Source organism: Talpa europaea, assembly GCF_964194135.1.
Source record: "Talpa europaea genome assembly, chromosome: 8".
NCBI classification, from domain to species: domain Eukaryota; kingdom Metazoa; phylum Chordata; class Mammalia; order Eulipotyphla; family Talpidae; genus Talpa; species Talpa europaea.
In genome coordinates, this window is record NC_140075.1 from 44840231 (window position 1) to 44866971 (window position 26741).

The window sequence follows — 26741 nt, forward strand, 5'->3', positions numbered from 1 at the left end:
GAGGACAGATTTTGAATTCAGCCTGCCAAGATATCACCTAAGATATCCTGAACAACTTCCGTAATTTAACCAAAACTCAGTTTCTTCATCCTTAAAATGGTATTATGGATAGTATCTAGCTCCTAGAGGTGTTTAAAGGTTGAGATCCCTTTCAGCTTAACACAGGCAAGGGTTGACAGACTTTTTCTGTAAAGAGCCAGACAGTAAATACTTTAGGCTTTGCAATACCACAGGCCTTGTGTTCTCAGCCATAAGTGCTTACTCTGCTGCTGTGGTGTGAAAGCAGCCATTGGCAGTGTGCAGCGGGAGTGGACGTGGCTCTTTATTTTTAATGCCAGCTGGCGGGCAGGACCTGGCTACAGGCTGCTGCGTGCTGGCCCTGGGTTCAGCACGGTGCCCAGTACCTAGTAGGTTTTTAATAAATGGCAGTCATTCTTAAAGCTTGGGGACTACCCTTTGACACGGCTGTGTGATTTTCACAGAATGTTGAGATCCTGGCCAGTCGCAGCAATACTTCAGAGCAAACGCAGGTGGATGCTGAAATGCGCGTGAAGGCTCTGCAGGAGGAGAATGACAAGCTGCGGAGAAGCTTCGGGGAACTGGAGTGCAGCGTTGTTCGGCTTCAGAGGCAGATTGCTGACTTGGAAAGCGATGAAGCCAAAGCGAAGGAAATGCTCAAGAAGTACGAGGTAAGACTTGTTGGGCCCGAGTCCAGGTTTGGCAGCTGCTGATCCTTCTTTCCTGTGCGAGAGATTTCAGAAGTGGGAAGGGATTTATTGTCATAATTTTGTAGGGAAGGTCAAGGCAATAGTGGATAGGTCCTCTCTGGAGCCATTTCTTTTTCTTGTCTACAAATGGCATGAACAAGAGATGAGCTGTTGGGGGGGTGGGGGCGGGGCCTGGGAATGGGCTGCTGCAGTCAGGGTGGGCAGCACACATGCGGGCACAGGAACCCCCTTACACAGGCATCAGACACGCTTGATCTTTCGACGTTTAGCGGAGGCCTCCGAACACCTGAAAAGACCATTTTAACACCACTGTCAGGCTGATTCTCATTACTCTTTAATCTTTTTTAACACGTAGCTGTTGGGCTTGGAAGTCACACAAGTTTTAACAAACCAATTATCTGGTTTGCCAGATCTCTGAGAGTGGGAGGCCTTTAGCAAGAGGTGTACACTAATGGTGATGAAACAGCAGCTGACAGTGAAAGAGAAGACAGGAAAATATAAAGGCAGATATATTGCAACAGAGGTTCCCCAAGGGGTTATCCTTCAGAATCCCCTGCAGGGCCTTCCAAAACTGGGGGCCCAAGGCCATTCAATATTTGCAGCTGGATGTTTATATATATTTTTAAAAATTGTATTTAAAAAATCATCCCCAATGATTGGGATTTTCACATCCATGGGACATGATGCCATAGTGTGTCCAGGACAGACACGTCGTGACCACAGTCACTGCTGCCTGTGTCTGTGGCTGTCTCCTGTGTTCCTCTCATGCCACCTTCGTAGACACGGCACACATCCGAGCACACCTGATCCCGTGTTTCATTGTAGGCAGAAATTCAGCAATTAGAAGAGGCCCTCGTGCACGCAAAGAAGGAAGAAAAAGAAGCCATGTCAACCAAAAGGACCCTGGAGAGTGAACTGGAAGATGCTCAGGTAAGCACTGAGGACTGGGGTCCTTATCCTTCACAGGAGAAGCCCAGAGAAGCAAAACCGGAGGGACCTGTGCAGATTGTCACTGGTCTTCTTCCAGGTAGCTCCTTTCACAACAATAACTACCCTGGACTGCAAACTGTCCCCCCAGACCAGTGGTTTGGCACTGGGGGACATTTGGCAATGTCTGGAGACATTTGATTGTCACAACTAGTAGGTGGACGGGCTGGCTGCTGCTTCCCATCCTTTAGTGAACAGGACAGTACCCGCAGCAAAGAATCATCTGACCCCAAGTGTCAGTAGCGCCAAGGTTGAGAAATTCTGGTGTGGACATTAAAGAGCTTGACAGCTTTTCAAAGATGAAATATGAATTGTGTGAGGAGACGAGGAGGGGTCCCAAGTCAGTGTGGAGTCAGCTCTCTGGCAGAAGCCAATTTCCTTTCTCCCCCGGGCAAAAGTATTCCAGAATGCAGTCCTTCAGATGGCTATTAAAGGAGCAGAGGAAGTCATTTCCTTGAAGCTGGATGGCTATCTCCCTTCCCAATCAGTAGATGCTTAGAAAATTGGATTTTCCCATTTGAAGGTTAAGAAGATCGTTTGAAGTACTTCTTTAAAAATAAATGCCTACACTGAAGTTGTAAATTTATTTGCACAGTGACCTCAGTGTGATCCAGGTATGTCCTTTCATTGCCTCCCCTTGGGTTTTAAAGAGCCAACACCAGCCCTCCCTCAGGCGAGCTTGGTGTTTGTGCCCAGTCCTCTAAGAGGAGGGTTGTTAGTTTTCCATTAGAAGCTTCTTGTAAGTGATGGAGGGCAGTGGTGGGACCCATGAAAGTGGTTAGAACCAGACTCAGTCAGGATTCAGGGTTTACCACTATCTGATTGCAGCCTTTCTTTCCACAGATGGCTTGACCTTCTGGGGGGGTAGCGGCAAGGAACCTCAGTGTACTGAGGTCCACTCATCCATAACTCTGGGCTCTCACCCCTATGCCTTCTCTCTAGATTTGGGCAAAGAACTTGATTTCACAAACAGTGAAGTCCTCTTTTTTCCCTGAGTAAGCTATCTAGCTCTCCTGGCTTCGGACTTCTCTTTTCTTGAAATCTAGATCTTTGTAACAAATTCCTATTCTTTTCATTTCGTGTGGATGGGAGTTTCACTTGCTGCTGTTTAAGCCATGTGGTGGCATCTGTGCCCTATGGGGACAGCAATCTTCATTTTTGCATCACGTCTGCAAGTGTTGGGTGCAGCCATTATTGCTCCCAGAAAATCTTGATGGTCCTTTGGTCAAACCATAAAGTTCTACACGTAAGAGAGTAAGTCACACCTATGAATCTGCAGCTCACAGTCCAGAGGAGAGAACAGATGATGGCTATAAAGAATTTTACTATAATCCTCACTCCAGGTCTCTGTCCTTGCCTAGGAGATTGTCCCTGACGTGCTACTTTTGTTCAGGTCTGTTTTCCCAGGGGTGTGGAGATGGTGAGAATGCCAGGCTAACCACAAGCATCTCATTAGCAAGAATTTGAAAAGGGACCAACAATCTCACTGTCTACTTCTACTCTCAAAAGTAGCATCATAAAGTGTGCCATCTATCTGAAAGACTTTGTTTTCTCTAAAATGGCGACCCATGTAGTCAGTTCTTTAGTAACTCCTCCTGCTCGCTTGTCTCCCCAAAATTGGCAGCCAGAAGTGAGTGTAACTCTGAGGACAAGGAAAGAACAACTGGTTTTTTCACACAAGCATTTTGCATTTCAAAACCTTTGTGCCTGTAGCACGCTGTTGCATCTTCATATATGATAAATATATTTCTTTACATGTTAGCTGACGATCATTCTGTTTTTTAAAGTCCACCCTGGTGGACTTCTGTGTATTGAGACAGCTAAAGAACAAAGGCCCCACGTGTCCACTGTTGCAGCCTAGCAGTTACTGTGTGGCAAGGCCGCAGGAAGACCAGCTTCCTTCTTGCCAAGCCACAGATTCCTCTAAGCCCATAAGTTCACCTGTTTCTTGGTTATTGCTAAGGAGACTAACTGGGGCCTTACTCATATAGTAAAAGGTTCTGCATCCATTGACAGATACCCAAGGTCAAGTGTACTCACTATAAGTCTATCAACTGTTTCAGATTCTCTGACCTTATTAAGTTTTCCCCAAATTTTGTCCCAGCATCAGTCAATATGCTTCTATTGCTGGTACTGGAAATATAGTCTGTGGCCACAGAACATTTCACTCCTAACCTCTAGATGCAACCTCACCAAGTTTGTTTGTTTTTGTGTGAATTTGGGACATATTTTCTCAGTAGTGACTTATTAGAATATATTTCTTGTATAACTAAAGAAAGCATTGTTTCAAACAGTTTGCAAACTTTAAAATATATTAGAATTATCTGGGTAACTTTCAAAGGCATATTTGTGGGCTCCACTGTAAATAAATTTGTGAGTCCATCAGAAAGGGCTAGAATCTGATTTAAAGAGCGAGTACCCCACACTTGTTTGTGATTCTGATGTAAGACATCTAGATATTAATTTTCAACCACTGAGTCTTTACTATATAAAAACCTAATAGTAAATCTGGGCCATGAGGCATTTCAGATTTATCCCTTGCTTTTACAGATCTTACCACCCTGTAATAGAGGCAAGCATAAGAGAAAGATTTTTAAAATAATTTAACAGAACTATTCTTCTAGATAAATTTGTACACGTTGAGGGGGTGGAGGTGGGAGAATATTGGCAAGACTCCAGGCCCAGAGGGCTTGAATTTGTGGGGGTCTCACCCACGGAAGGGCAGGGCCGGATGGGGAGCTCCTGCTGAGCAAAGGGGAAGCAGAAACACACTGTTGAGATTAAATTGCCCTGAGAATGGCTGCCTGCTGGCCTGGGGCCCCTGGGATTTGGGCTCAGTAGGAGAGGGGTGGGGGACCTCTAAGGACAGGGTTCAACTGGATCCTGAAGGTCTGTAGGAAGCCATTAATGGCCTTCTGTGTTTTCTCTTTTTTCAAGAGACACCTGTTTCTGAGAGTTTTCCCCCCCACAGTGCAATCTTAACTCCCTTACCTTACCCTGTGCTCTCATTTACTTCCATCACACTAAATCAACCATGGACACAAATCTCAGGGGTTTATACCCTTTCTCTAGTGTGCGCCCACTGGGCCGTGGTGGGACACACTCCTGCTGATGGCCCCCCAGGCTGTAATTCTGATGACCTTCCTTTTGCCACCCCTCCACCCCTACCGTCACTTTTGTTGACTTTGGTTCCCTGCGGCTGCTAACGTCAGCAGCCTGGCTGTGTGGCTGCTTCTCAGAGCTTGGAGTGGAGAGACTGGAAGGCCTCGGGTGGTGTTGGCCCAGTGTCACGAGGTTGGCCAGGAGATAGTTCCTATACTCTGTAAATTAGGAGTGCTTGGAGTGATTTAGGAGTGTTTTCAAGATGCCCGAGTTCCTGCATGTGACAGCAGCTTGTATACTGTTAAGCACTGTGCCAATATAAATCATTGTTCTTACGCAGCCTCCGTAGGGAACGAGGCTGGTGGGCCCTGTGCTGCTCCTGTACTTAACCCACTTCCACTCTCTGTGCCCAGTAGCATTTTCTGGACAGCCAACTGTGATTGGCTTATTATTATTCCACTCTAAGTGGTTCCCCTCCTTGATGTCCTCACATCGATGGCCCCTATGCAGAGCCATTTAAGGAAGCCACCATAACCTTCCTAAGATATTTTAGGATTTTGTTTTGGGAATTGCATGTTGCGCACATAAAGCGTGTCTATATGACTTCATGACATGAGTGTTTTGGGAAGACCCAGGGAAGATGCTGAACCCACAGTGGTGGCATTTTATACTAAGTTTTAGCATTCAGTGCTGATTCACTAAATAACCAGTCATTTGCATTTTTTTTTTTTTTTTGACTTGTGTCTCTTCCATTTAACACCTTCTACTCATCAAGAGTAGCGGCTGCCAAATTCCTTGTGTAGGATCCGCCCCATGGAATCTATGGATTACACCTCTCTTTGCCCAGGTGGACTCTTGGCCTATGGGGCAATGTTCTTCCCCTGTCAATTCATTTTTAGCTCTTCTAACTGTATCATCAGTATAACAAAGGAAATTCTAGAACATTAGGTGTAATGCTATATATCACAGGATTTACATTGACTAGTAGGTTTAGGCAAGTCTAAGCTATAATGTTGCCTCAATTTATGAGCATGAACAGTCAGGAAATGTGTTCTGATTCCCCACCCCCAGAAGCCTGGGAAGTTTCTGTAGCACATCCTTTATGGGCCCCCGCATTCCTGTGTATGATTTCAATTAAGTCAACTTCGTATTTTGTCACTGAATTTCAGAACCAACGATTTCAGTCCTGTGTCTCAGTGTTGGTTTTGTTTTGGTTTCTCTACTTTATCACTTCTGTGACAGGTCTGATTGCTTTGAGATGTGGCTGTGAAATCCCCTCTGTCACCTGTTTTGTGGCTGACCTGTCCTTTCCCTGCCGTCTGCAGAGAAATCTGAGTCGGGCCACCCTGGAGCAGAAGCAGTTGTCTGAGAAGCTAAAAGATGAGGCTGAGCAGAAGGAGCAGTTAAGGAGACTGAAGAACGAAATGGAGACAGAGCGATGGCATCTTGACAAGACTATTGAGAAACTGCAGAAGGAGGTGAGGGAGCAGGAGGAGCAGGGGGGAGAGGCAGATGGGAGGGAAAAGGGCAGAAATCATGGGTCAGGACCCAGTTCCCTGTGTGAGCCTCAGGAGAGCTCTCCTGCGTTTACGTCCCAGCACAAATGTGGCAGGGATTGCAGGTCCCTCCCTGAGCATCTCCTTGGACTTACTGAGAATCCCAGATACAGGGAAACTGGTTTAGAAAAAGTAAATGCCAGGACCCTCTGGATTCTGGGCCTAGCTCCTCTCAACAATTACCTGAAGAAATCTAGCTTGTAAATGTGGACTCAACAAATGCTATCCAATTTGTGCATTTGTGCATAACATATACAATTGCACCTATCACATTTAACCAGGATTGTGAAAGGAACTTTCACAGTGGTTGCTGCTCATTTCTGACCCAAACGCCAGTGGTTGCTGCTCATTTCTGACGCAAAATACCCAGAAGGCATGAAGCTGCTGGGCTCCCCACTTCTAGAAGCCAACATGAGTGCCTGCTATCTGCTCTGGCCAATGACTTGACTTTCTATTTTGTATCTAACTGAAATCCTCTCTAAATATGAGATGTTTCGATTTTTGACAAACCTGTAAGAGCCTCTAAGGCCCAGAGAGGTTAAATCAGGCCCCAGTTTGAGACTGCGAAGTGGCAGAGCAAGGATATGACGCTGGACTGTGTATCTAGCTCAGAAGGATGAGCTTGTCCACTCTTCCCTGCTGCTTCCTTTGCAAAACCTCTGGAAAGGCTGTAGAAGGAGGTCTGTTCCATGCTTAGAAGGGACCTGGTCCTGGCCCCCTGGCCCCAGATGGAGCATACCAGGGTAGGCTCACCCCCGTGTCACTTCTTCCAGATGGCCGACATTGTCGACGTGTCCCGCACATCAACACTGGAGCTCCAGAACCAGCTGGATGAGTACAAGGAGAAAAATCGCAGGGAGCTTGCAGAAATGCAAAGGCAGTTGAAGGAGAAAACCCTAGAGGCAGAAAAGTCCCGTCTGGCAGCCACGAAAATGCATGATGAGGTAATTGCTGGCCAGATCAGGTCCTGCTTTACCCCTTTTATGGTGTCCTTCCAGAATGCTTTTTAGTTCTTCTAAGAAAGACTTGGGATAGATTCTTAACACAGTGACCATGCTTGGCTTGATTCTTTAGTCTTAATCCTTAGGATGGTTAACTGGGAGAACTGGCATTCTGAGACACAGAAGACCCAGCTGAGGTGAAATTGACAGCTTTTATGTGACCATTTTTTGAGTAATAACATAAGTTTAGCTATCATTTCTGGAGCACCAGTGGTGTGCCTAGCTGAGTTCAAATGATTTGTATATGTTGATGTTTTAATTTAATCCTACAATTGTCTTACAGAAACCAATTGGTTTTTTGCCATTCATTTAGAAAATGTAGACTTTTATTGGAATGGGAGTGGCAATCAAGAGTTTCAGAACAACAATAATGGAAACAAAAAGAAATCCTTAGGAATTTGAGTCTGAAATTATTAAGGCATACTTTTGATTTTATATTTGAGGATAGCACAAAATAGCCCAAATGCTAGCTAGCTCCCTTCAGTCTTGACTTCTAAAGAACAGAGAAAAATAGAGGGGCTGTTTTTGATTATTTTAATGGAAGCTGGAGGCTCCAAAATGCAAGTTCAGTGTATGCTGCTTTCTAGCTTTGTCTCTTGCCAGCTGGATGACCTTGAGCAAATTATCCCAATTTTCTGAGCCTCTGTATCTACCTTTTAAATGTAATGATTTAATAATTGAGATGTGAAATTTTATAGTAGAGGGTCTATATATCTTAGACACTGATGTTAATTTTTTTAATTCTAAAGTGTTTATTTTTTTCATAAGCAGTGCCAAGAGCAACAAGATTCCACAGGAAAAAAAGTTTTTCTTTAAAAACCAAACTTTTAATATCTTTGATGATCAAAGAAAAGTTTCCACAAGTCAGTGATAAAGCTGTGTAAAAGAACAATGGATATTTATTACAGGCTTCTAGAATACATCTGAAAGGACCCTGGTAACAGATCTGCTGTGATTCAGGGTCATATGATACAGAACTGCAAGTAAGAACTGAAATTAGCATATTGACATCACAGTTCTTTCTGGCATTAAAAAAAAAAGTCATTTTCATTTATACAGCAAATGGGGATGGGAGTGGGGAGATTCAGATATTTGCCAGAACACCAACAAACACCTGGCTTGCTGCTTTTGATTTTGAAAAATCGCAGTGTCACAGTGCTTCCTGAAAAGTGCTTCCTCTTGCTTTTTGTATGACTATTCTGCTAGAATCTTCAGATTGGAAGGAATCTTCGCAGTCTCCTAGTTAGATAAGGAAACTGCTATCCAGAGATATTAGTTAAGGCCAGATGGAGAACAGTGTTATATAAAAGAGCAATAATTCAGAGAAGAGTTCCTTACAGTAGAAAAAAAGATGATCTTCTTAGGTTTTGTCAGTGTCTCAGCCTGTGAGAGACACTGCTCCCATTTGAACGGAAAGAAAAGATCCATTATCACACTCCAAGGAAACTACAGGTAGATTCCACCCCAGATCAAGTTGCTCGAATCTTGGAGTTGTTTAAAACAAAAGCAAATAAATTAGCAAGCCAGGGTCACTCTGGATCCTTGAAAAATTCAAGCTCAGCTTTGTTCACCACTATCTGCCCGATGTTTTGGGTGAGCTGAATGAAACTCTTTAAGGAAAAAAAAAAGCCACAGAGACTCCTCCTAACTCCTCACCTTCTTTGCTGTGAAAGAAAGGCATTTTACTGACTTACCTTTGAAGTGAAGTTAGAAAACTGATGGCAATGATGATCTTTTAGAGAATTAAGACTTAAAGTTCAATGCTGTTCAATTGATTTTCTAAATCCTACTTAGCAAGGGTCAGATTTAACTACTTAAAGGCAGCACTAGTAGTGGGTTCAAAAGTTGTGTGCTTATTTTTGAGTCCAGGCACTAAGTTATATTCTTGTGTGTGCCCTTACTTGTTACTAAGTATGTCATAGCCCTTATTAATGTCTGAGGGATGCACTGGGCACTGGAGGTAGGAATATTCTGGGCATTGGAAGGGATACTACTCTGGCTTTCAAACCCACATTTTTTTGGGGTGTTATCTCATGGGATTCTCTTAGCGGCTCTATAAGGTAGGTTTTATAGTTGTTGTAATATTGCAAAATAGGAAACTGTCCCAGGGAGAGGTTTACTGTTATTATTAAGACTTTATTTCCGAGAAATTTTTAATGCTCTGGAATAGAATACATCCTCTGTATCCAAAGAACATTCCATTATCCTTTTTTCATGGGATGATTGTGACTGTCACTTTGTGCTCTCACTCAGTCACTACGACCAGAGTCTTTATCTGGCCATGTGTTCTTCAAAAATATAGTCTTACCAAAATCTCAGGTGTTCCTGTCAACCTTGAAAGAGGAACAAAGGTTTGTCTACTCGTCTTCCTAAATTTGCCCCAAAAGACTCTCTGAGGGTTTCCTCAAGTTTTCTGTGACAATCCCCCCCCGGGAGATGGTGTTTGTTCTTAGAATTTCTCACTGTTATATACTCCCTGTAGGAAATAAGGCTGTGGTGTAGTCTGTTCCCAAGATTGTGCTTTCACCTGTACCATCTCTGGGAGGGCAGGAAGTTGAGAACAAAACAGACAGTCTTGGGCTTCACCAAATCAGTCCACATACATGTTTAAAGAATACCTAATAGGGTTGCTTGTTGATTTTGATTTTTACTTTATTATAATTAGTTTTTCCAGATTCCTACTATGAGTGAGACCATCTGGTATTTTTCATTTTCTTTCTGGCTTATGTCACTGAGCATGATCCCTTCCATGTTGCTGCATCCATGTTGCTGCAAACCAGAGACACACTACAGGGGAGGGGTGGGGAAGAGAGAAGGGTCAAAACAAGGGAGTGAGAATTATATGGGGACTATAACCAAGATGGAAATGTACACATTGTGCAAAAATGAAAAATGATGTAAAAAATAAATAAAATGTAAAAGAAGACTACCTAATATGTGCTGGGGGAAAAAAAAAAAAGAATAATATGTGCCGAGGTGACTGGTTCCTTCAGGGAGATCCCAGACAAAGAGAAAATACAGATAGTGCTTTCTGAATCAAGCTCTTTCTTCAAAGCTATTAGTTCAGTGCCATCTTGTGGATAAAAAGAAAAACACTGTTCGTGTTGTCAGCTGATACAGGATTTTCTTCCAGAGAGTAATGTTTTTTACTTAATGCTTATGCCTGTATTATTAAATTTTGCTTATAATCTAAATTCTATCAAAGACTAGTAGCTTGGGGTCATTTTTTTAGTTTTCATTTTCCCCTAAATTTAGATCTCTGTTGAGATGGTGCTGATACAGGTGGGCAATACATTATATTGGTGACAGCACTGATCTAGTTTAATGGCTTTCTGGTGTTTTTGACCATGATCTATAGTCAGAAGTATGTGTTGGCACTGCCAGTCAGTAAGAACACATCCAGACAAGTATATGAGGATCTAGTACAAAGTCTCATGGCACAGTATTTGCTAATACTCTATTCTGATATTTTTTCTCTCATATTAGTGGTTAACATCTAAATTGACCTTATAATTCAATGATTTGCCCCTGTAGGTAGAAAACTCTTTTTCTCTAAAGAAGGAAACGGAGGCCCAGATGGCACTTGTTGAGTGTCTTCTGATCTCCAGTGTGTAGATGATGAGGGTGGTGATCTTTGGGCCAGCCTGTGCACTGTCAAGGTCTCTCTGCTCTGATGCTCCCCAGCTTAACCACCCCACCTGCTTCTCTTTCTAGATGCGTGTGATGGAGGAAGAGTTACGGGACTACCAGAGAGCTCAGGAGGAGGCGCTCACAAAAAGGCAGCTTCTGGAGCAGACACTGAAAGACCTGGAGTATGAGCTGGAAGCTAAGAGTCACCTGAAAGATGACCGCAGCAGACTCGTCAAGCAGATGGAGGTCTGTGGGTTATGGGGTGTATGCAGGGCCTATGGAGGGTAGTGTGGAGTAGGAGGAAAGCAGCCTTTCTGCCTTTGGAAAGTCTTTATTCCCTTGGCATCCAGACATTAGTAAGGTCATTTCTTGATCTGAGGAGCAAGATAGTACTTCATAGACTCCTAGGACATCAGAGCCACAAGGATTGATGGAAATAAGTTAGCCTCCTGTCTTTTTTTTTTTTTTTAATTTTATTTATGCATGCAAGAACTGGGGTACAGGCTAGAGGTGTGGGGGGTGAGAGTATTCACCAGAGACAGAGTGGGGAGCTGAACAGGCAGACTGACTGAAGTACACTGCTGAGGGGAGCAGCGGGCGAGACAGGAGAGGTTGCTTCGCCATGTGGGTTGCTCCCTGGCTGGCTAGGGATCGAACTCGTGCTGCAGTGGCTGCAGATAGCCTCATAGGTTGCGTCTTAACCCCTTGCACCAGCAGGGAGGCCTGTGTCTTTACTGTCTTTACAAGGAAGTAGAATAGTCATCAAGAGACTAGGTGATCTTACATAGGGGCACACAGTCTGTTTTCTGGTTGCTGCTGTAGATGGTGCTTCCAACTACAAAGGAGTTAGGACTGCTGTAAATCCACAGGGGGGCTCACCCCCCCCCCCCACCCCCCCCCCCGCCTTGGACTCAAATTGCTGAACGAGGGACACCCAGTGCTCATTTGTGACACCACAGGTTCCATTCTTGTTTCCTGATTTCTGGTCTCTTTCACACAGATGATCAAGCTGTGCCAAAGCCAGCAGCAAACTGTGGCTTGATTCATTTGTAGAGACGTATATACTTAGTCCAAGAAAGTGTTAGTGGAGTGACCAGTTGGGGGTCGTCTGGTCACAAAATGAAAACACATTAGCTTGTTTTGTGAATCAAGGATAGAATCTAAATGTGAAAGGCCCACCAAGAATGACAGCAAGGTTAATATTAGTCCCCTGAACTTACAGAAAAAGAATAATCTTCAAGAACAAAATTCACCCCAAGCCAGAAACACCCACACACCCCAATAGAATTTAGAGACAGAGACCTAAAAATAAATCTCAGACTTAGGGCAGAAGTTAAATTGTCAAGGTTTTGATAAAAGACAGACAGTGCTCAAGGTCAGGGAGAGTTTGAATTTAAAAATTCAATAGAATTCTTGACTCAACTTTGTGAATAAATAAATAGAAATAACCTCCAGGGGACTTAGTAGCAGATTAGATCAGGGAGTGATGTTTCAACCACTAAAGATTTTATTAGATGGGCCCTTTATAGAGACCAAAATAACCTGGTTAGTTTTATTTTTCTTTTGTGGGATTGCTGTATATTTTGCTAATAGTCTGGTTCTAATCTCTGTAAGGGAGGTCCTCTGCAGGCAAGCTGAAGCCAGCCCAGTTAACTAGAAACTGATTATTCAAGGGCCCAAACAATCTGATTGAAAGCAAGCTAAAGGCTCTTCAGGCAGTGGTGTGAGAATTTTTGGTGTAATCAAGCCTGGGCTGGCCGCCTAAAGCTCTGCTGGGGTCTGTGCAGATATTAGGCAGGAAGAGAGCCCTGTAAATAGCTCCTTTAGCTGAAGATTGGGTTGTCCCTGAGAAAAAATCATTTTTTTGCTAACTTGAGATCTAAAAACAGTGGCAGAGCTATAGTTCATACGTCCCTATGCGGTATTTTAGATATTTCTCCATTAATGACTAGATACCAACCTCTGTGAACACACTGGAAGCGTGTCTCCTCCCCCTAAGTGGACACTGGCAGTACTCTCTTGCTGTGACTCACATAGCTCCTGTTCCTTCACTAGCACTTAACAAATGAATTGATGCTCAACAATGGGCATTTTCTGTGCAAACTCAGAAATTCAGGTGACTGTTTTACATAAACACAGCATGTAGCTCGTTAGTGATTTCAGACTAGGGTGAAGCTGGGCAGGAGGAGTCAGGAACTGCTGGACAAATGAGAGGTTTAGTGCAGGACCCAGACTTAGTTCTGAGCTGGGATTCCCTGAGAGAGAAGATTGCTAGCTTCCCTGTAGATTTTAGTCGCTAAAAGTAGTTCATTCACATGAGGTTTTTATTTTTGGTGCTTACAGAGGCATCCGTAACTTGTTAGCAATTTTGACCATTGCAGAGACTATGTTTACGTGCAAATGCTGCAGGTTGGTTTAAGAAACTCAATGCTGATTGCTTTTCAGTGTGTGTGGTTCAGACACAAATTGGCTGGTGACAGCATATGCATCAACCCCACTGCTCCCCACTTCTCGGTGGTGTGGTTTGTATTCAAAGCCTCTTTTTCTCATACACAAAGTAACTTTTCATACACAAAGTATGCTTTTCTCATAACAGTCAGTGATGCTAAGATAGGAGCCAGCAAGAAAGCTACTAGTTATTGTTCTATGGTGATTGGGGTAGCAGAATGGGCCAGACGGTCTTTATGTATCCAGAGCAGATTCAGGACTGTACGTAGTTCTCTAGGAGAAATAAGGGGGTGCAAAAGACTGCTGGAGATTTTTCTCCTGAGAGACTCTTAGAGCAGAAGAGAAATAAAAAAACATTGCCTAGAGCATGAAGTATTTACAGAAATGTGCCTTGAACAAGAGCTCAGCACCCATGTCTTTTTAACATGTAACCAGCCTAGGCAGATCTTTTTAAAGTCAGTGATTCACACAGGGAAAAAAAGATTGATAGAAACATGCTAAAGTGTTTGTGGACATCTGAGGTAATATTTATTCTCCCATTTTGTATATTCCATGTTCACAATTACATTTTCTATTACATAGAAGCAATAATACCATTTTAAAACATCTACTTTGGCAAGTGTAAGAAATATTTGCATCCTCTCCCCAAGTCTTAATAATAGTTCTTATCTGCCTGTGGGGTTTTCCTTCCAAGCAGGAGGACTTGCTCCTAAAACAGAGCCATGCAAGTTAAGTAGACTGAGCTTGTGACTTCTTTCTTAGGACAAGGTGTCACAGCTGGAGATGGAACTGGATGAAGAGAGAAACAACTCGGATTTGCTGACTGAGAGGATCACCCGCAGCAGGGAACAGGTACTGTGCTATGCACTTATTTGAACCATGGGTGAAATTTTCCTGCATGGAAATGAAAAGAAAGTTTTGCCTTATGGAAATGATGAAAAATTGAGCAGCGTTCACCACACAGTAAGCCACTACCAGGAGGGAGGTGCAAGTTATCAGAGGTTATGTGTGACAGCCTGTGAATCCTAATAGCCAGGATGCTTTCAGAGTTGAGATTCTAAGATCATTAATAAGCAATTGTGTGAACTTGGTAGCTAGCACTTATAGCAGAGACTTTAGATTCAGTAGCCTCAGCCTTGCATTTACATGCTGCCTGTGAGTACGTGTAGAAACCTCTGATTCATGTACACTTTCAGTGACAACTTAGTCACATGCCTAGCTCCTGAAAATGCTGCCAGAGAATCTGTACAGCAACGCTTAGAAAACTCTTTAAACAATGCAAACAAAACCTAAAAGCCTCGGAAGATGCAGAGTATAACTTAGGAACCAACTATATAAAGGATCAAAATTAAAAATACAAATTTATTTGGGTAACATCTTCCCTACCCAGAGAAGCAGTTCCCTCTGGTCACTGTTCTGTGTATTCACAGTTACCACCTCTACCTATCTCAGGTGACCGAGACAGGTCACCCAATGCTTAGGAACAGTGTCATTCCGAGCTGGTGGCCTTGCTCAGGGGAAGGACTTCTTTTCAAATGACTTCTTTTTCATCTGCCATTGTTTCCCTTTTAGCAGCTTTTTTACAACCAAATTACTCATGCCACTTTGCTTCTGAGAGTGAAGGAAGTTCCAACTTGAGGGCCCATCTACCCCTCCATGCCACCCCAGCTCAGGTTCTGTGGACACCTTCCAACACCATACTAGGCTCCTTCCCCTGGAGGGGTGACTGCCTATCTGGCCTGAGATGCCTAAGTTAGAAAAAGACTTTCCTGAAAACTTAAATCCAGATGGAGAGCCCAGCCTTGACATTTGGGCCCCAATGGATTCTTACCAAAGTCTGCATTTTTAAGTTCTCTCACTGATTGAGAAGCTGTTCTGTTATGAGTTCCTGCCGGCTGTTTCGCCATGTTGCCCAGGGTGTGTCAGGATCTGCTGATGATAGAAGTACTGGAAGCAAATGTGTTCTGCTAATGCCTCTGTGACTTAGGCAGGAAGGAGTGGTGGGGGAATATGTCATCCTGTCAACCAGGCAGTGAAAACAGACTTCCAGACCCATGTTTTACACCAAGAAACAAAATACAAATGGAGTCAGGGGCAATCGCCTTCCTTGGCTCAGTTGATGGCCCAAAACTTACCACTAAGTTGTCTCGTCCCCAGAACTGCTTCTGGTTCCTTTTTTCTCCTTTCACTGTGCGCTTGAATTGTGGGGAATAGAACTGCTGTCCACAGGGTGGTGAAGGCTGAACATATTTTCACTGAGCCGAGAACTCGAAGCAAGCCTAGGGAGGAAGTTAAGGGAACTTGGTCTATTGGAAAGAACACAGGCTGCATGTCCTGGCCTCTCTCAAATCCCTAAAAATGAGGCTATTTCTAAATGCTAATTTTGAAATACTCTGAGAATGTTTTATAAAAACCTCAAGACTCAAAATATACAAGTCACCCTTTACCTTTCCTCCCTGGCTCTGAGTCTGAGTTCTCTGGTAGGTGATGTGTGCCACAAGAGTCTCCGGCCTCTCCTCTCTGTGAGTCCTCTGCCTCTTTTCATTGCACTCTGACATAGCGGGAGTAAAACCTGAGGTCTCTATTCAAGTGGAGAAATTGAGCATCATGTTCAAATTGATATGGAAATGGCTAAGTCAAAACCACCTCCCTGAAGTAATGTCTCCTGGGTGCTCAAGGCCTCTTTTTGGGCTTTTGCTTCCCCGGGATATGTAAGAAACAGTAGAGAAATGGGTTGGCCAAATACCTGCCTTGTAAGAAAGCATTTCATTCTCAAAATTGAGGTCAATCTGAAACTTATTTTTTGCCTCTAAAAGTACAAACTCCAAGGGGAAGGTCCTAATTTTAAAGTCATTTTAATCCACTTAGATTAACTTCTGGAGCCTTGTGGCTACTGCCTGCCTGCCAGAATCACAGAAGCAAGACACGTCCTTACTTAAGACCCGTTCTTCTCTGCCCCCTCAAAGGCTGCCTTATGACCCCTCCCACCAGGGGCCATCTCCTGCAGAACACAAGATGTGCCCAGCTGTGATCTCTAACCCAACCGATAGCCCTAGATGCTCAGCACCCCACCCCTAGGTGCTGAAGTGGGAAAACATGGGAAACTTTGTTTTCTCCATTTTGCCCTCTCAAAGTGACTATTCTTACAAGCTCCTCTTATAAATTGTTATTTCTCCAAACATCTCCCATTCCTTTGCTCAGTGTTAGAAATCGATCTTAGGTAAAAAAAGCTAAGGGGAAAAAAATGATTTCCCAGGAGGATTAGTGAATGGCCAGCCCCTCCCACAGAATCTTAGGTCTGAACAGGACCTCTGAGATCATGTTCCCAGACTTTCTTCTCCTGTAATGGATGAGCAGCTGAGGCCCACCACCACCCTGGGCCTGGCCAGGTCACACGGCTGGTTTGTAGCAGAGCTGACCTTAGGTCTCACGACTCCCACGATGGCGTTCTAGCTGCTGGTGACTGGAATATGATGGATTCCTGCTGTGTGTGGTAAGGCTGTGCAGTTAGCAAAAGCAGTACCTGTCCTTGATGTGCTGTGATTTGTTTGAGGGGAAGAGGCAGGTCGAAAACACAATTAACAAGCACAGGCAGCAGACACTAGATGCTGAGTGAAGGATTCAGGCAGTGAAGAGGAGGCCCTCATTGCCCAGGCCTCTGTGGGAGAGTTCTCAGAGGAAGGTTCTAAGAGCCAGCTCTGAAGAAAGGGTAAGATCTGGACAAATGAAAAAAAGAGTGGAAAAGGAATCTGAGAGTGAATGGTGTGAGCCAGGATAGGGAGGTAGGAACTTATACAGCATTTTGAGAAGCAATGATTGACTGCTCTGGCTTGGTCAAGTTTCTAGTTTCCATGATGGAGTAATAGATAAGTTAGGAGAGGCAGGTGGAGGATTTTGAATACACCCCATCCTGAAGTGAAGAGCCATCAAAGGCTGTTGAGCAGAACAGTGAAGTGGACACAGTGTTCTAGGAGATTAATGTGTGGGGTCAGGGTTAGGACAGGAGGAAAGACCAGGATGAAGCCTCAACCAGGCTAATCCAGGGACAGGAATGATCAGCATTCTATGCTGTGCTGCTGTGCCTCTGGTTTTTCTTTCTCTTGTGATAATCCACCTGGGTATGTCTTAAGTGTGTCCCACAGGTCGATATTCTAGCTCATTGGGCATTGCCACGTTGTTGCTGGTGGCTGAGTGCAGACAGTTAACAGAAGATAAACAGGGCAGTGTGTTCTTGGCCATGGAGACCCAGATGACCCAGTGCAGTAGCAAGACTCTTCATCCAGGTGGAAAAATACCAGTTCAAAAGCTTTGGGTGGCCTCGTGGTCTTCCAGGAGCTGAGCAAGGCTGCTCTGTCGCCTTGACGACTGTGGGATCAACCCCAGTGGCTAAGGTTGTGGATCTCCAGTCACTTTCTTGAACTGCTTACTCCCCAGAACTGCTTACTCCCCAGTGACCAGCTCACACTTGCTCCTGGGAGGTGTAACCACCAGGACAGGGACTTGGAAGGGAGGTTCCATTGCTATTAGTAAAATATCAAATAGAAGTGGGTTTTTTTTTTTTTTAAGTTAAAAAGAGCCTCATCTCAGAACTGCCTCCTGTTGTATTAACTGCTCAATAATACAATGTATGTAGTTTAACAATCATTTTTCTTTCCTGTGATTGAGCCTCTCTTAATACCAGCCGTGAGTATATTTACAGTCCAATGGTAAACACAGGTGATGGGGTTAAATATTGTTATTAGCAATCATAAATATCTCTGGCTTTTCATTAACCCAGAAGGCAGCTGCTTCTAATCCTGCGAGCTGGCTCAGGTCACGACTGCCTCTGACATAAACCCCCTGGCATCTGACACTGTTATTTCCGATCAGAACGTTCAGGGCTTAGCATTCTTGCAATCCAGCTGTGATAAACTGTTGCCGTCAGCTCCTGTTCTGTTTTAAATTCAACTGGAAAGTTTGTGTTTGGTCTATTTAATATAGTTGAAGGGTAAACAGCACATAAAGATTATTTGAAGCTTATTTCCTGGGTTCGAAGGAGGAGGCTGGCCAAGCCAGAGGCTTTGTTGTTAGCTGAGGCTCAGGGTAGGAAGAATCTGATTTGGAATATTCCCAAATCATTAGGCTGGTCTTAGGATCATGTGAGAAGCACAGCTAAAACACAGGAGACATGCCTGGCTCTTGAGTGGTGTTCCTTGTGTCAGATTCTACGTGGTAGATTTTTGAATTTAGTGTCAGGCTGTCCTTTTTGAAGAAATGAAGAAAGCCTATCATGTTTGCCTGCCAAGAATCTTGGTTTCCAAGACTCAAGAAAAAATTGCCCTTTTACGGTTACTGTTAAGTTTTATGGTTCTGCATTTGCTCCTTCCTGTTTTTCGCTGATTTATTTTACACTTCCACTTTAATAGCCAACATTGAGGGGATGTGGTAGGGAATAAGGTGTTTTCTTCTTTTGGTACTGTTTGCCTAGGGGTTCTCCTGGGAGGTCTTGACCCTGCAGAAGGGGTGCTGCTTCCTCGACCGCTCATCTGTAGTGTGAGCCACACTCCTGGCCAGATCCCTCTTTCTAGTCAGCGCCACTGAGGGAGCAGAACTGTGGCCAGTGACTGCTCTTTCAGTCATGGGGTTGGTCCTGAACCCCCAAGCCTGGGCCCAGTACTGCCTGACCATTGGGTGGTCCTTGAGACCCTCCACTGTCCTGACAGAACCCTCCTTCCTTCTGGAGTTGCCCTTCATGTACCTGTATGCCCTACAGCCTTGCTGAGAGAGAGAAGGAGCATACGGTTTTCAGCCAGAAGGCCTAGGGTAGAGCCCCAAAGCTGCTTCCCATGTTGTTGCACCTCCCACCTGGAAAATAGGGGTGATAACATCTGGCTCAGAGTACCAAGAGGATAGATGGAGTCAGACTCACTCAGTGCTTGTCGCCAGGGGCTCTTTTGCGCTGTTTCCCTCTTGTTCCTCACGCGGGGGCATAGCTGCAGTCATCTGCAGACCCACATTTACAGAGGCTGGATGGCTGCAATGAGACCCTAACCTCTGCCTGGTTGGCCTTTTATTGTCTTTAGTACTTTTTGGACTCATACCCCACAGCAACTAAATTTCCAAATCTCTTTCACTAAAAGCCTCCAGTTCTCCCTTATCCCTTCACTTTTGGGAAAATAATCTCCCTTCTCTTCCTCCCTCACCTCCAAGCCACATAAGTTATTCTCTCTCTCCCTCTTGGGCTGTCCCCAGTGCCAGGCCCTGGATCACATCCCTTCCTCATGTGACGGTCAGTCTCCTGTCACACACCCTCTGGCTACAGCCCATCACTTTTCCCATCTCTGTGCTCTCTGCCTGCTAGTAGGTATGAGCTGTCTCTCCTCTAGACCTCTCTGTGACCCTGCCAGCTCGCTGGTTACCCTCAGTCACAGCTGGAGTCCTGAAGGAGAGCCGTCTCCACACCCAGTGCCTTCCAGAGTGAGCTGATTGTCCAGTCAGGTACTTTGTCCTCAGTCCTCGCCCTTTCAGGACAGTTCGGTGTCCTGGTTTTCAAATCCCTGCCTCCCCTAGCCAGGAAGGGAGCACTCGAGGACACAGGTGAGTGTTCTTTCTCCCTGTATGTCTGCCTGGTGAGCTCATCTGTGCTGTGGCTTCAACTGGCATCACCCAATCTCCACTCTCTCCTAGGCTGGAGAGAGGGATGGGCACTCACAGTGCCTGCCTTGTGGGGCTGGTGAGGTTAAAGAACTAAAATGCTCAGGACTTTAGTAAGTGCAGGGCAGGTGTTCATGATTGTCACAGTGGCTATGTGTGAACGTCCCTGTCTGCCTTTCCTCCTGTCCACCTCTCTCTATTCCCTCCTGGTCTTTACCTCCTGACCCTGACCTTTCAGTTATGTCCCCACTTAGGGCTCCTTCCTCTGGCCCTCCAAGTCTGAGCTGTAACCACTGTCCTTCCTCAGTGTGGCAGTCCTGACGACACATGCAAGGCTTGTTTTTCCCCACTTAGCCTAGTATGGGGGCAGGAAACATGTTGGTCTTTTTGAGCAAATGAACAAATCCACCCCATCCTTCCAAGTCCCCCCAGCACAGAAACATTCTCTCCTTGACAGAGTCTGTCTTTTCCAGGAGTACTCTTGGACGTCTGGAGAGAAGGGGGGCGACTCTAGCACAGGCCTCTGGCTTCCTCAGAAGGAATGCCACACAGCACCCAGAGGGTGGAGGAGCCACCAAAATATGTCTCACTGTGTCATGGGCCACCTCGTTCAGGTTGCCTGTCTGAGTCTGGGCCCTGGAGGTGAGACGAGCAAGGGCGTACGTGGCACAGATTCAAGAATGGAGGCGGGACTACCACGCTGTCTTGTGTCATTACTCCCCTCAAAGTGAAAGTTTAACCATCCTCAGTGACGTCCGGGCTTGTCCCCAGAGGCAGATTGTGGTCCGGCTGTGCGTGGTGTGTCAGGAGTTCCCAAGCCACTCTGGAGTGGGGCTGTGAGTCTGCATTCGTTACTGTGCACTCTGTGCTCATATAACAGCTACAGAAACCGTTCTGGCACATTCTTTGCAACATGTGACTTTTGTTCTCTGGGGCCAAGCAGAATGGGTACAGCTGTGGGAGCTTTATGTGCTCTGCCTGCTGACCCTTTGCTGTGAGTGGCATTTTCCTTGCCGCACACAAGGATGTCCTGAGGCGGCTGACTGCCTCCCAGGCCCTGATTTCTCCAAGACAGCTGAGTTTGCGCCCTACGTCTGGTTGAGCCTTTTCACAGAGCTGTCCCAAAGCCAGAGCAGGTGGCGTGGTAGGCAGTGATCATGCTGAGCCTGGGACCAATCCTGTTCTCACTAGTTACTTGTATAACTGCCTGGGGCCTCAGTTTCCTTGCTGGTAAAATTCCGAGTTTGGCAGTCAGAAATGCTCACGTGTCTACCTTTCACTTGTCCTCTAGCCTTCCTACCTCGCCTCTTCCCTCCCGATCTTTCATCCCCTGATCCCAACCTCTCAATTGTGTCCCCACTTAGTTCCTTCTCTAGAGGACTTTTAAGTTAGAATTTTTTTTTACCCCATCACCTGTGGGCTGAGTCCCAGTCTCCTCCTGTGGTATTGGAGGCCTCATGTCTGGGCCCTGCTTCCCGCTGACCTCACTTAGCACGCTCTGTCTCCCACTCAGCCAGCCGCACCACGGTCAGGTTGTGGCGAGTAAATGCCAACCTGACCCAGGGTGTTGGTCTCACTATTCCCCGGGGCCAGGGGGTGGCAGGTAAAGGGTGAGCTCATCTCACTAGAGTGCTTGCACAGGTCGTGAAAATCAAGCCAAACCAGAGCATATGAGGCTGTTCCAGATGCCCCCCAGGCACTCCTGTGTGCACCTCTTACCTTACTTGGAGCCTGGCTTTCAGAAAGAAAAGGCAGTTTTACGTTACCTGCCCGCGTATCTGTTCTTCTGCTTCTTCATGTCGCCCTCTGCTGGACAGTGCTGCCAACTGCTGAAGTCCTCTGGGAAGGGGACAGATGCTTGCAGGCCATGGCTCTTCTCTCCCTGGCTCCTCAGTTAGGCTCATTTCTTATTAAAACAGAAGCAGCTCAGTAATCTTGAGCCTTTGCCAGGTCACCCGAGCTGCCCAGTGTTCTTGCTGACTTCTGTTTCTGGTACAGAAGAGAGAAATTTAGTGGGGGTCACTGTTATGGCCCTTTCTGAAGTTGACAGTTGTAATGCAGCCATCGGAACTTAGGTGAATTCTAGCTGTGCAGACCCCAGGTGTGGTGACTAGTATGACCCAATTTGCATGAGACAGTCCCAGTTTTAGCATCCAAAGTCCCAAGCGCTGAGAAGATCCTCCGTTGGGGCAGATAAATTGAGATAGTGACTCACCAGCAAATGGATGGACATCTAAGCCCTTTGTTCCGCAGAGAGGCCATTACTTGCTTATTGGGGTCGCTGTGGGAGTGTCCGAGGATGCTGCAACTCGAGTTCTGAGCAGGCATATCTGTCCTCTAGGGCTGCTGTAACAGCCGTAGACCTAGGTAGTCTAGAACAGCAGAAATGTATTATGTCACAGTTCTGGAAGCTAGCAGCCCCCAGACAGTGTCAGCACAGCTCTACCCCATCGGGACTTCTAAGGGATCTTTCCTTCCCTCATCCTAGTTTCTGGTAGTTTTCTGACAGTCGTTGGTGTTCATCAGGCGTTCCCTCCATGTCTCCTCACACGAGGGTCTTTCCTCTGCGTGTCTGTCTCTTGCACCCAATGACTCATTTTGAGGACCTCTGTAAAAACCCAGTTTCCCAAAAAGGTCACACTCCAGGTATTTAGAGGTTCGGACTCCAGTATATCTTTTTTGGGGGACACATTTCCATTCCTTGTGACACAATTAACTGATTATTTGTATCATATTTTATAATCACCAGGAAACCAAGAATGTCTAAGAAACAGCTCTTGCAGCCCCCAATTGTGAAGAAAAGCTGACTGGATTGTAAAAATCTAGCTTCTGGGGACCATTTTGGCACAAAAGATAGAGGAACAACCCCCTAACCTCTGACTTTTTATTTGTTTGGTGTAGATGGAGCAGATGAGGAGCGAGCTACTTCAGGAGAGAGCTGTGAGGCAAGACTTGGAGTGTGACAAGATTTCCCTGGAAAGACAGGTGAGGGCAGGTGCTCCTTCCTCCTGTGGCTCCAGACTGGACCCCCCCCCAAAAAAAAAAAAACTCTAGGGCATAACTTACTGGAGAGGTAGTCTCCCCAATGCTATTAAATCTCTTGAAAGTTTAGCAGCTGGAGGGAGATAACATTACAAGTGTTTTTTAAATTCTGAAGAGGACTAAACCCTAAAGGGAATGAAAAAGGACCAGTATGATCAAATGTCTTCTATTATCTGCTATTTGTGTATATTCTTCCCTGCTATGATAATTAGTAAAGGAGCCTATTTCTCCTGCACCCTCCCCCAAATAGGTTTCTAAGAGGACAAGCCCATTTGTCTGATATCCAGGAGTCCCAGGACAAGCCAAAGATTTTGCTTTGGAATGTGATGGACTTGACTCTTGGCCTGCCAGGACATCGTCCAAGGCCTTTCCCTGGACACACATCCTGATGTGGAAAACAGGCTTTTTGCAGCCACTAGCCACTAAACTGTGGCCCACCACACTGTGCAGATCTACTCCACTCTGCACAGAGTGTGGCATACACATAGCCCCTCACAGCCTCCCCCTCTGGTTCTAGAACAAGGACTTAAAGAGCCGGATTATCCACCTGGAAGGTTCCTACAGATCCAGCAAAGAGGGGCTCGTGGTGCAGATGGAGGCCAGGATCGCAGAGCTTGAGGACCGTCTGGAGGGCGAGGAGAGGTGAGCCAACTCTGCTGTGGTGCAGCGGAGATCACGTCACATGGCGTTTCTGTGTTTGCATCTGTCCTGCTCCTCCATCCTCATATGCCTGTGAGGGCAGCAGAACAAGCACAGCCTTACTGTTATTGTTTCCATTTTATGGGTGAAAAAAAATAGACATCCCCCGTGCCCCTCTCCCCCAAATAAGCGACTTGAGCCAAGGGGCCCTCGTTAAATATTGTAGTGGAACAAAAACTTAGGATTCCCACCTCTTAATCCTTAGCTGTTCCACTGTCTCCTAAACACCTCCCTCATAAGCTGCTGATCTGAGGAGAAGAGGCAAGGGGCTGACCCTGCCTGGGGGCATGCAGGCTGCGGGGCAGAGATGGGCATGTGGCCCCCTCACAGCGGGAGGGAAGGACGAAGTCCTCTCCAGCATCACAATTTCCTGCAGCTGGCTCTCAGGCTGTAACCTGGGCCAGCACCGGGTTGAACTTGACTGATTTATTCCTGTCAGTCACTTTCCTAGAAGGGGGTGTGTGTGTACATGTGCATATAATACTTGACATCTGTTTTCAGTGGAGCTTTTGGGGACTGGGCTGGAGTAGACCTAAAACACTGGCACTGCCTAGCCCCTCTGCCTTACCCAGTAAAGCTCAGGAAGAACTCAGAGCCTGTCAAGTACCAGCTCAGCCTTTGCGGGCTCTGCATCCTCAGGCGAGCCATCCCCTTCTCAGAGCTGGATTCCTTCCTGTCCAATGCAGCCATTTCTTGTACAGTTGTTTCTCTGACCGCAAGCCCCTGGCTGGAGCCTGCCAGCCTCCACAGCCTGAGCTGGGCCTCCTCCGGGGTCAGGAGTGAGAGGGTCCTCAGTTCTGCCTCCTGTGCCCCTTCAGAGACCGGGCGAGCCTGCAGCTCAGCAACCGCCGGCTGGAACGGAAAGTGAAGGAGCTGGTGATGCAGGTAGATGATGAACACCTGTCACTGACGGATCAGAAGGACCAGGTGAGAAACCTCTGCAAGTTTATCCTCAGATGAGATCTTATGTCCCGGGCTGCAGGAACAGGAGGAAGGCGGGGCCTCCATGGCAGATGATGGAGCAGTGACAGCCTGATTCCTCCTTTCTGCTCCCCCATTCTATGATGGAACTGGGCAGTTTCAGCAAACTTCAGGCCCTGACCTTGACTTTTAAAAAGTCAACCTATCTCAGTCTTACCTCCACTCTCCTGTGAGACTGGTTGCCTAGAGAGAAGGTAGCTGGACCACTGGCCTGTCCAGGGCTGGGACTGTCCTCCAGCCTGCACTCACCCTGCCCTCTCTCCCACTGCAGCTGAGCTTGCGCTTGAAAGCAATGAAGCGACAGGTGGAGGAAGCTGAGGAGGAAATCGACAGACTAGAAAGTTCGAAAAAGAAGTTGCAGAGGGAGCTGGAGGAGCAGATGGATGTGAATGAGCAGCTCCAGGGACAGCTCAATTCCATGAAGAAGGACCTAAGGTGGGCAGGTGCATGTCCCTTAGGAGACACACTTCCCTGACATTTGAGGCGAGCTTGATGCCTTGAGAGCATTCTCCTGCTGTCTCAAGCTAACTCCTTGCTGTTACCTTTTGGGGTGATCCCATCCTAGAGGTGAAAGTGACTGCTTCCACTTTCAGTGCTCCATGGGGGCTCACACATGTCCTCCTCACACTGATGCTCTGATGTGGTCTGTTGGCCATTTGGGGAAACAGACTCGGCACATTAATCCTAGCTCGCTCCACCATGAAGGGGACTGCTCCTGGAGGAGCACTTCCAACTCTTGCCTGTTTCAGGGGAGACCTCCTTCCAGGCTCCCCTGCCATCAGGCCATGACATATTTAGGATGGGATCAAAAAGAGCTCCCCGATCAAAGGAAAAATGCCCCCAGCCCTCCTAACTGTAGCCTCCCCCGGGGCGAGGTGGGCAGTTGTTCCCTGTTGCTGGAGGAACTGTTCAATGAAGTTCATGTACTCACATGCCACTCAGTGGGGAGAAGAGACACGAACCCAAGTCTAGAAAAATGTCCCTGTTGTCTCAGCAGACTGAAGAAGCTGCCAAGCAAAGTGCTGGACGACGTGGATGATGATGACGACCTCAGCACAGACGGGGGGAGCCTCTATGAGGCGCCACTGAGCTACACTTACCCCAAGGACAGCACCATGGTCAGCCAGATCTGAGTCCACCCCCAGGTCTGTGGGAGAGGCCCAGCATTCCTTGTGGTCACTCAGAAGCACCTGCAGCAGGAGAGAGGCGCTCCCCCCGCCCTCCCTGGAGCAGAGACGCATCGCTCCTTCTCACCTCACAAGCTGCCTCTTCCAGGCCACGTCCCTCCTTGGGTCTCTAAAGGGCGGTGCAGTTCTTGTATCTTAGCCGTGTTGCGTGTTGCTCTCGCAGTTTGAAGGCTGAGATGCCTGGGGCTTAGACGCACTGCCCATTGGGGGCGGGGGTTTGAAAATACAATTTGGCAGAATGAAGCCCCTGTCGGCCGGCATCATTTGTGATGCTGATCCTGCCCCCTGTCTAGAACAAAAAGCTAGTTATTTACTAGCCATTGCATGGGGGGAAAATGTATAGATTGTACATATTTTAATACAGACCTTCGCATGGACTGCTGCTGTTCCACTTTGGAATGTTACAGAGGCTTCATGAGGTGGCTTATTTGTAAAGTTCACACATCTGTATTGAGTATTATTTTTAAAAATATGAAACTAGTAGGTTTTAAGTATTATGGAGCAGGGGCAAGAGAAAGCAGGCAGAATAGAGACCACTTTGGAAGTCAGAGTTGGAAAACAAACAGTTAATACTGAGGGCGGAAAGGCAGGTGGTCTTGGTAAATGACTTGCTGATGGAAGGGAGTCAGGAGGTCGCTTGTATTTGTGGTTTGGGTTGCTTATTTTATCTAGAATTTCGTAAGGATTTCTGAACCATGCTGTGGTCAAATCCCAGTCCCCCGTTGTATTTCCTTTACACAGGTGTTG

General features: G+C 46.2%; 1 protein-coding gene across 1 annotated transcript in view; it reads left to right on the forward strand.

The window, feature by feature from the left end:
- The window catches only part of CGNL1 (cingulin like 1), a gene marked incomplete at both ends in the record, with an annotated part of 102676 nt that extends 76736 nt beyond the window's left edge, over window positions 1-25940 (forward strand). The window contains 11 exons of the mRNA XM_084239660.1: window positions 483-689; window positions 1554-1658; window positions 6143-6295; window positions 7147-7317; window positions 11089-11250; window positions 14215-14304; window positions 22987-23070; window positions 23645-23769; window positions 24645-24753; window positions 25079-25242; window positions 25805-25940. Of these exons, the coding sequence (XP_084095786.1) occupies window positions 483-689; window positions 1554-1658; window positions 6143-6295; window positions 7147-7317; window positions 11089-11250; window positions 14215-14304; window positions 22987-23070; window positions 23645-23769; window positions 24645-24753; window positions 25079-25242; window positions 25805-25940 (1506 nt within the window). The remainder of the gene's footprint in view (window positions 1-482; window positions 690-1553; window positions 1659-6142; window positions 6296-7146; window positions 7318-11088; window positions 11251-14214; window positions 14305-22986; window positions 23071-23644; window positions 23770-24644; window positions 24754-25078; window positions 25243-25804) is intronic.
- Window positions 25941-26741: the final 801 nt, after the last annotated feature.